General features: G+C 42.7%; 1 protein-coding gene across 2 annotated transcripts in view; it reads left to right on the top strand.

The window, feature by feature from the left end:
* The first annotated feature begins 4,368 nt into the window (after nt 1-4,368).
* tmem145 (transmembrane protein 145) overlaps nt 4,369-10,779 on the top strand; it is a 33,993-nt gene continuing 27,582 nt past the window's right edge. The window contains exon 1 of one of the 2 annotated variants that reach the window (XM_053432667.1): nt 4,369-4,527. In XM_053432667.1, the coding sequence (XP_053288642.1) occupies nt 4,420-4,527 (108 nt within the window). In that variant the 5' untranslated portion in view covers nt 4,369-4,419. The remainder of the gene's footprint in view (nt 4,528-10,779) is intronic. The other variant, XM_053432666.1, reaches the window with a different exon arrangement.

Here is a 10,779-nt window from a genome sequence, read left to right as displayed (position 1 = left end):
GTCGTGCTGATATTATTCATGCAAATACTGCATTTTATTGATTGCCATGGCGGGACTTGTGGCGATGCATCTTTTTAAGAACACAAGTCAGGCTTAAAAACTTGGGTCACATCTATAGGAATCTTTAAAGACCCTCATCCGCAATCACTGCTGTGAGCTGCCTGAAAGAGGCTAAATGTTTTTTAGTTTTTTTTTTTTAAGGTGGCTGCTCGATCTTTTCTCTGCAGAACTGAAGTGAGGGAGGGAGGTGGGCAGTGAAAAAGCTCAGCCCTCAGCCACCAATACATATTTTAAACCTCACTGCACTGACGTTTCTCCCAGGTTGTTCCTGTTCCTCTCCAGGTGTTATTGCTCAATACTTTTCTGCACCGTATGCACTGTGGCAAATTAGCACTTCTCTCCAGAGGATTTCCTGCCTGACAACCGTTTTCCACAGATCAGATGCTTTTAGGGAACGCTCCAGGACACTGACTGAGGGAAAGAGATTGTTAGCGTGCTGTGTAGATGCCACATACGTTGTGTCTGGTCAGCTGAAGGTGCTGCCAGTGGAGGTCCAGACTTTCTTCTCTGCTCCCCACCATCGCATTTGGGATTGACTTTGTTTTCAATAACCCAAGGACACTCCTCAGAGCGAGATGCCACTCAAGCACTTTGAAGTGCACTAAAATGTCCTTCGCAGGGTCAGTCCCTCTATCAAGTCCAACTAAATATAGATGCCAACAATGCTGGCACTGTCCTGCCCTTGCGTGGTGACGGGGCTGGGGTTGCCAGGTCTGTGGAGAGAGATGCTGTGTGATGAATAGGATTTAGCTGGAGCTCTCGGGTACAAAATCCTCCCTCCTGTAGAAGAGCAGGATTTTCAGCAGCAAAGTCATGCTACAGGATTAGGCCATGCTCAGTTCTGTCAGCTCCGAGTACTTACCGCAATATTTTTAGTCAGATTGATGCAGAGAACCAGGGCCGTGAAGAGGAAGAAAGCAATACACTCATTCTCTCAGATGCGCTGGGCTGAAGTTTGCTTCGCGAGCTGCGGTTAATGCTCGCTCTGCACTTTCGCAGTAGTTTGCTCTGGCAATCCACAAAGTGTATTTAAGCTTAAACTTGTAAACACATCGTTTTCATTATTGTGTTTTTCCCTCCTTTGCTTGGTTCCTGTGAGGGCGGCTCGAGTGGAGTCGGCACAAGCGAATTAGTGACTGTAAAAACGTGAGCTCACACTCGGGCACGTCCTCTAAGTTTGTGACGTTTGGAAATGGCACCTCACAGACGAGACTGTTCAAGAATAAATCATCTAGTGTTGTTTGGAGAAGTCGGACCTCTGGCACAGAAGGTTCAGTTTGTGATTTAAGTAAATAGACTGAACTGAAAGATCCAGCGCATATGGAGACGAGCAGGTTTGATCGGTCATCAGCACTTTTTATATACGAAGAATAGAAATTTGTGTCAAATGAATTCACTGTCTGTGTTTTGACCTTCATGTGACTCCTTAAAATGCGTCGGGCTAAGCAGCTGACTGACCAGAGCCCGTGTGGCAGTTTATGGACTGAAAAGTTATTCAGCGATTCATTTAGTTCTCCCATCCCAGGCGTTATTGTGGCTCCGCTGATGCTCACGTGCTGCCAGCCACTACGAGCTGAAATGTCTGATTCAGTCCTGTTTCAATCAGTGTTGCTGCTTCACAGTCTGTGTGAGAATAATCCACAGGGCATCTTTACAATCCCAATCCTCCCTGTTAGTACACAGCTAGTTTCAGTGTTTCGATTTGTACTGTATACCTCTACTGTTGTTTTTTTTACTCTTGGAAAGCTGCTCTGACCAGAGATTTTCTTTGCCCAAAGTTGATTTTCATTGAAGTGCAATGACAAAGTCAACGCTGCTGCAACCTTGAGCTGGTTGGTTCAACCTGTAGGTCAACATTCACAGCTGCACACCAGCACCACTCTACTTTTCATGTTTGATTGGTTGTTTCTTGTTATACAATGTGTTTGAATCACCTCAAGTTTAAACGTCATATTTAGCAACTTGCATATCATGTCCTGTTGTAGATTTAACAAGATTCCTCGAAGCTTGATTATTTTTACAAATGACCTCGACCACTTCTCAGAAATGTTTCCTAATGACAAACCCTCAATTCAATAAGATAAGTTTCATTTCAGGTTCGTTTCAGGCAGAACCAAAGATCTTGTAACTCGTGTTATGTTCTGTCCTTGCTGTTCACTGGTATTTAAATGCAGGTGCTAGTCGATGCCATAATCTTACTGCTGCCCATATGCAAATTGCTCTGCACTGTAAAATGCAATGCTTACTTATAACAAGATTATGCTTTCAAAAAACAAGCCATAGACTGGAACCTAAGTTGTTTTAGAGTTTATTTTGTACTTTTTTTATTTTCATTTATTGAAAACACCACAAGTGCAAACCTGTGAAAAAAAAAAAGAATGTATATTATATGATCCATGTAGATCTTTTTACTTTCAGATTTGTTGATCAGGTTGACTGCAAATTTATTTTTTGGGTATTTTTTTTGGACTGAATTTTCTTTGCAGATTTCATACCAGTGTTTGTCTGATAAGCAACGAGTAGGCTTGATTCTCCCTCTGTTGATTTTTATCTAAATAAATATATTCTCCCATGAACAAGCTGTTGTGTCACAACTCATGAATTTGACTTTTCTTTACAGCAATAACTGGATCTATATGACCAGATATTCTTCATCGTTATTTATACAAACTGCTGAATTTCTCTTGATATACTGAGATTCATAAAGGTCAATAAATAAGACAAGCTTTTGTTAAACATAAAAAAATTATCAGATCAAATGCTGACATGCACAATTCAGAGAGCAATCTGTTATGTGTTTTGTCTACACACAAGGGATGCATGAAGTACTGGAAGTACAACTTTGAGGTACTTGTGTTTTACGTTTTGAGTATTCTATTTGATGTTACTCTTAACGTCTCTGTCAAGTACTGTGCTCATCGCCCGACGGTTAAAAATAGGAAAAATAAATAAACATGAGTTTATAGAATGTGATGGATAAAACTACCTGACAGTATAAATTACTCTTGGGTAAATCATATATTATCCAGTCAATTTCATATAATTGTAATTTTGTTTTCACTTCTTTCCTTTTTCTACGTGTGTATTTCACTATTCCCTCGATGCTGCTGTAACAGTATTAATCTGATCAAAGATTCAGAGATCTGTCATCACACTCAAGAACAAGGAAATTGTAAAGGCTTCTTTCTCTTATATCTCTCTCTCCCCTCTCTCTCTCTCTCTCTCTCTCTATATATATATATATACATGGAAAATAGAAATAGTAGTAGGATCAGCAAATAAAATAGAATGACTGAATTTACAAATAGTGATAAATGGTGCAATCCCTGAGGGGTGTGTGTGTGTGTGTGTGTGTGTGTGTGTGTGTGTGTGTGTGTGTGTGTGTGTTTAGTTTGGTTTTGTCATCAACATAAATGTAGTCCACTTGTTAATCTACTTAAAGTAAGTACATTACACCAATACCTCTGTCTGTGTGTGTTTAGTCTTATCTTATTTTAACGTCTAACTAATCCATTTTTATTATACATCAAGTACATTGTACTGATACTTATAGTGTACAACGTTTGGAATGCAGGGATTACTTCAATTTGACCTTTTGCCAAAAATATACTTTAATTTCATTTAAACAGCAGCAGTGTTGGTCATATAATAAAGTGAGGGAGAGGCGTGTGCCTGTGTGTGCGTGCGTGTGCGCGTGACCTCTAATGAAAACATGATTTTCAATCAGCGGTGGCATTTTAATGCGTGTGCGTGTGTCGCAATCTTAAAGTACGAGCGGAACCGGACGCACCCCCGAAAACGCACACCAGCACCAGCTTCTGCTCCTGGAGGGGGCACATGCACATTGACCAACGTGCACGCGGCCTCTCTCTCTCTTTCCCCCATCTCTCCCCTCCCTTCTCTCACTCACCCCCCCACCTCTCCTCCACTCTCTCACTTACCCCCCAATCTCTCTCTCACGCCCTCTCTCTCACCTAATTTAACTCTCTCTCTCCTCTCCACTCTCTCTCTCTCACCTCCTCGTTCACTCACTCACTCACCCCTCTATCTCCTCCACTCTCTCACTCACCCCCATCTCTCTCTCTATCTACTCCACTCTCATCTACTCCACTCTCACCCCATCTCTCTCTCTCTCTCTCTCTCTCTCTCCCCCCCTACCCTTTCTCACTCACTTACCCCTCCCCCTCCCCCCTTCTCTCTCACCTCCTCTCTCACTCACTCGCTTACCCCTCACTCTCTCTTTCTCTTGCGGGCGCGCTCCTTTTGGCTGGAGCCGTGTCTCCGTGCGCGCCCCCGCCTCAGACACAGGCTTCGGGGAGCCAGGGATCGCAGACGAGCGACGGCGGGGGAGAGAGAAAGATGGAGGTGCGGGCAGGGGAGAGACTCGCGTGGCTGCTGCTGTGCAGCCTCCTGTGCGTGGACTCGGTCCTCGGGAAATACGTGAAGGGAATCGTCAACACGAAAGAGGTGAGCGCAGCTTGCGTGTGTTTGTTTGTGTGCGTTTTCTTTGCCACTCGCGACAATGGCACCACTGATGGGAGACAGAGGGACACGGGGGGGGGGGGGGGGGGTCCGGACTGCGGAGCCGCGCACAGTTGCCTCCGCGGCGGATAAAAAAGCTGCGACCACTGCACCTTCAAGTTCCATCAGATGTGCATGACACACACACGCACACGCACACATGCACCTCTCTGCTCTTGCTTCGCAGTCGCGCTCCATCTGCGTTCATGTCAACTGTGGCGCATATTTCATCCTCATGGGTCATCTTCATCATCATCTTCATCGTCATCTTCATCCCACGAGTCCCCGGTTATTATCGATCCAGCGTCCGGGTATCGATCACTCACCTGTGACGTGCACGCTCCTGTTGATGAAATGCTCCGTTTCTGTTCATTAACAGAGGAGTCGTTACAGGTGGCGCGCGGCGGTAGATCGGTCCTGGAGAAGCTCAGTCCATCTCCTCACCTCTTTCCCTCCTTCCCTCATTCCTTCCTTCCCTCCTTCCTTTCTGGGTTCATTGTTTTTCAGACAGATCATCACGCTGAGTTCAGATCTGAGTTCAGATCTGAGTTCAGAATGTGCGCTGCTCTTGTTGTAATTCCGGAGAAGCTGCGGCCCCCTGCTGTTCCAAACCTCTGCTCTGTGGTTTCACGAGTTCCCGGAGTTTGACGGACTAGTTGCACAGGAGGGGTGGCTACCATTTTGTTCTGGCCACTGTGCAGACAAAGTGCAGCCCCTCTGGTCAAATGAGCTTCGATCCTAATGTTTATGGTCTTTTAGAAAATGTTAATGGTTCTGTTGGGATTCCTAAAGAAACTGAGCTCTGGAGGTGGAACAACAGATGAAACATTTGACCCTTCAGTCTGTGGGGTCAGGTGGAGTTTTCTAACCAGATGTATTAGATTCTTATTCCACTTAATAAAGGAGGAATATAATAACAACACAACTCCCCAGAGCCCATCAGGCACAGATTTGTTGTTTTGTTCCTGACTGTAAAATCTCAAATGGGAGAAGTTGAAATCAGCAGACTTGCACCGTCTTTGCTTGACAGATGCTTTCTGAAGTTAATTAGTTTAAATTAGTCGAACAACTATTTTAGCTCCAACCCCAGACAGTTGAAATATCCAGTTGCCTCAGCGGACCGACAGCCGGGGACTAGTTTGTTGCACCGTGCAGCTCAGGTCACAGGGGGACCGGTGGCGTCATATTTAAAAACACACCCACGTACAGAAATGTGCCTCCAATTAATCAGTATTTGCATTTTGCCGTGTGCATCCAGGTGTTTCGTGTATCACATATTTCCACGTCCTGTTTAAATGTGATTTGGCAGCAAAACCACGGTTTGTAATGGAGACCCACGTAGCAGCTTGTATATCACCTCCTCTGGTTCCTCCAAGAAACAAAGAGCAGAACCAGACACTGAGGCAACAAGCTTTAATTCCCACTCTGTAGCCCACTGACCTCTTGTGCTCACATTCCCCAGCTATATAGTCAATTTCAAAATGTGTCCTGAACTGAGAGATTGAAGTCACCAGTTTGAATCCCTGTGATGACGATGGGGGATCAGAATAGATAAATCGGCTGCGAGGCAATCATCCATCCATCACGGCTGCCGAGATGCCCTTGAACGCAGCACTGAATGTGCACCTGCTCCGGTGGAGCTGCTCAGTGGCCGATGGGTTTCACTGGGCGTCCTCCGAGTGTGAGTGTTGGTTTGAGGCTCATGTCTCTGACTATAAAAGCATCCACTGTTCTATTCCTCTGCTGTAAATAAGAAAAGGGTCGCAACTGTCACCAACAACTGTCAAACTGTCTTGTTATGTGCGGCTTAACAATATGCGGCTTAAAAATAAAAAAGAGGCTTCACATTAATAAGTACATTTCATATTGTCTCGGTGAGGCTGCAACGGATTTTTTTTAATCATCACTTAGTCTGTTTATTATTTTCTTAATACAATCCACAAGTAATTTCTATAAAATGTCAGGGAATGATTTATCGGTTTTCCAATAAAAATCCTGTGATATTGAAACCTTTATCGGTATCTGCATTTATGTTTCGTGTAAAAAGGAGTACAGAATAAACAATGTATAAAATATGTGTTTATGTTTTACATTCTAAGGCAAAATTCCAATTATAGTTCAATGCATTTTTATTGAAAGTTAAAGGTATTTAATTTCTTTGTCATGAAGGATTAAAAACGATATCTTTTGAAGTCATTAAAAAAAATAGTTTACTCCATAATATTGGCATCAGCCCCCAAAATGTAATTTATCAGCCTCTAGAAGATATCCATTACATTGTCTAGAAGATGAATTTGAATGCTTTTTAAATAAAGGAGGAATTAATTAATAGGACTTTAGACCTTATGTCTCTTAAAATACTCTTCTTTCTCCAGCTATGTTGATTTTCTCTCCTTCTTCTCCTGCTGTCATTTGGCAGTTTAGGCAAAACACCGTGACACGTTGAATGACATCAAGACACACCAGGCTTGACATATTGATAGTGCGTGTATTTGTACAGTTTAACACATCAGCAGTCTTGTGTATTCCTTCCTCCAGTGTCACCCATTAACCCCCCCCCCCCATCTTCTGCACATTCCCACACACCCACACCAACCAGTGGTGAACCATGAGTATTAGTGACTGGTCAGAACCCTGTGACCACTCACACGCAGTCTCAAACCAAATCTTTGTTGCTTTTGCTGTTTTCTATATTAAGCTTAAACAAAAGGGGCCAAAATACCACGCGGCAGTTAAACCCCCTTAAAACACACTGGACGCAGTTGACCAGTTCAAAGCTTTTACAAAGCAGCAGAGCAAAAAGGCTGAATATATAAAAGCTTTAATTTATGTCAATATTGATATGCTACACGTACAGATTAGCCTGGATCCACAATGATACTGTTCAGTTTATTTTTTCTGAAACCATGAGTGCAACTCGAATGGCACCCAGTCGAGCTCAGACCTCTGCCAAGGCCCAACAGTCCCCTTAAATTCAATCAAGCTTTATGGCCAAGCCAACAAAGCAGATCATGAAATCATTATCTCCACTGAGGAAGAATGATGGGAAGATATAGACAAACCAAACAAAAGCCTGCCCTCCTATAAAAACCACATTTAAATCCACTAGATCCAGATTTTTACTTTGATCTGCACCAAAGTTCACACACACTCATAGACACATCTGTCCCGTAAATTAGTGATTAAACATATAATCACTTAGTTAGTATCCTCAAAGTTTAATGGGTTCCTTCTTGGCCGATATCCCATCCTTCCAAGCTTTGGAGGAATTTTGTTCAAAAGTTTCTGCGTAATCCTGCTGACAAACAAACTAAATAACCAACAAACAAAGAGACGGACAAACAGGGGTGAAAAGTTACCCCCCTTGTGGAGATGAAATCAAATCCGTTCAGATTTATCGCAAATGTACTTTTGATCATTCGTCAATTCAGCAATTATTTACATTCCTTTAGTCTCTTGGCCAATCAAAATGCTAATGTTAATTGCAGGCTGTCGACTACTTCACTTCTTCTAACATGAAACACTTTAATCATCATTAATCCGGAAGGAATCACAGCTAACCAACCAAAGATCAGATGCAACCTTCTGCAAATTAATCTTGCATTTGATTTTGTAATTTCATAAGACTGAAATCTCATCTAAGCAGAAGATCAGAGCCATTTGCATTCAGTTATTAAACATGTTGGTCACGTCTCTGACATGTTCCTGTCCCCACCTTCCCATCCTCCGTCCTGTCGCTCAGCCATCTGTGCTGTCGGACTGACTGGTCTCTGATCTGCTCCGTAGCTCAAACCACCGCACAGAAAAAGGTAAACCCCATGAAATGGCCTTGAGCGTCAGGATGGCCGAGGGTAATGATATTTTTGTTGGGTTCCACCTGCTATAAATCAAAATGCGATTGGTTTAATTCACCTGACCCTTTTCAAACAAACACACACAGCTGTGTAAGCGTCTTGTCTAATTTCCTTTTGATGAACTCTATTAGCCACCATCTCATCTTAATAGAAAATTAAACTCAAACTAGAATTAGAGAAGTGTAATTAGAAAATTAGAAGAAAATTATTGTTAAATACAAGCGATTAAGTCTCTTTTAAAATGCTAATATTTAAGGGCATAGAAACCCCTAAGTGTTCCCCATCCCCACTGACACAAAAACACTCCCATGATGCTGTTGATGTCTCAAGGCTGAGTTTGTGCGGGGCTGTAAATCCACAAATCAACTTTACCACAGTGAAAGACTAAATCCAACAAAGACAATGGTCCGCCCAACTGGTCAGTGGGTCCTCTTGGGCAGGGAGTTGTGTACATAAGCCTAAGTGGCTCATGGTGTGTGGAGGCGCTGATAAAAGCGTCCCTGTTAGGGGCAGTATTGTCGAAGCCTTAAGGGTCAGGAGAAGGTCATCGGTTCGAATCCAGCTGGGAAAACGTGAGCAGGGAAAGAGATAAAATAAAAAAAGGGACCCATCCTTTGACAGCCAATAGAACAGGGCCCTCTGAGAATGGCAGTAAATCCACTCTCTGTGTCTCCTGCGTCAATGAGTTTGTAGCAGACGGATGTTGGACATTTATTACTGCAAAGTCCTCGTTTGACCTCGGGATGGGCTGTTTAGCTACATTTACACAGAGCGCGCACACACACACACACACACACACACACACACACACACACACACACACACACACACACACACACACTGGTGGATTCAGCGGCCAAACATCAGTTTACAAAAGGGCTGAAGGATTTTTAGGAATTTGCAATTTTTTTGGACTAATCTTGGTATTGCAATGTAATTTAGTCAGATAAAAGTAAACTCTGGTCTATACGAAACCTTACATCAGCTAGCAGGTCACATTTAGCCGAAGTGTAAATGACACAATGTATTGACCAGGTTTCCTTTGTGGTGATGTGCAGCCGTCTGACAGAATCAACAGTTGTCTTTGTAGCTGAATCAATAAATTCATCCGTTACTGGCTTTAACTTATTTGCTTCAATTTGTAATTGAACTTTAAGGGACAGGATAGAGAAAGCTCTTATTGTATTTAAGGTAATGGGACGTTATCTTGAATAAAACCCACTTTACCTGTGGCTTTGCCTGTTTGCCATAACTTCCAGGGAAACTGACGTATGATGAAGGAAAAACGCACTGTTAAGCATCTGTTGTTTTCCCTCCCACTGGTTGTACTGGTCCCTCCTAATGGATCATGATTTGCAGTTTGCTGCCTGTTCAATTGCCAAAGTTCTCCCTGTAAAGCACAAACAACAGGGGAACCAGCGGCACCAGAACATTATGGCACAATTAGCGCAAGTCAGCGACAACTCCCCAGGTCTTTTGTTATTGTTTTGAGAGACCCCTAGTGGCCCCTAGTTTATTTTTATTTAGTGTCAGTTGCAGCTGTTGCAGGTTTAAAAATACCCACATTCATATCATGAATTTAATATGAGAGATTGAGTCATCAAGCTCTAGTTTTCCATTTTCTTGTAGATAGGTTAAAAGTTAATTTGTCTTTGAGTTAATGAAAATTTGTGGATTAGACCTGAAAGGTCTTTCAACTTCTTTTAAAACTTTTTTTATGTCTTTCCAAATTAATGAATATGAACAGATGCCCTTGAATGTCCTCTTTTCTAATTTAAGTCCAGCACTCATATTCATCATCATGCTTGAGCTCTCTGGGCCTTATATCAACACAACCAGATGAAAACACACTGATGAATGTCTGGGTTGATAGAACCCCAGCTTTGAAATGAAGGATTTCACCAGGATTGAAGTGAAGAGGCCAAGCATGTGATGTCTTATGTTAATTAATGCCATGAAAAATATACCAGATCTGAAATGATGGATTTCAGCAAACACAGCTTTCAAAGTCATTTAAACTTCAAGTTGACATTGCAGTAACTGTCGGGAGGCTTCTATGCGTGGAATTTCAAACTCAATCAGTTTCCCTACATCTCTTTTTAATGAGGACTTTGTGATTGGATACAGGCACCTTGTGCGTGTGCAGGTATTTGCACGTGAGGAGTGTTTTCATGTGTCAATATGCTTTCTTTAATGTATCAATGTATACGTGTGTGTGTGTGTGTGCATTGTCTACAAAGTGTGTGTCTGCTCATGTGGATCACCCAGAGGGACACACAGTGGCACCGAGCTTGAGTGTGTTTGTGTGCGTGCTGGTGCGTGAGTGTGTTTATGCTTTGCAGCG

This window comes from Pleuronectes platessa, chromosome 10 (genome assembly GCF_947347685.1).
Source record: "Pleuronectes platessa chromosome 10, fPlePla1.1, whole genome shotgun sequence".
NCBI classification, from domain to species: Eukaryota; Metazoa; Chordata; class Actinopteri; order Pleuronectiformes; family Pleuronectidae; genus Pleuronectes; species Pleuronectes platessa.
Note: the sequence above shows the minus strand (reverse complement) of the source record. Positions and strands in the feature narration are given on the sequence as shown.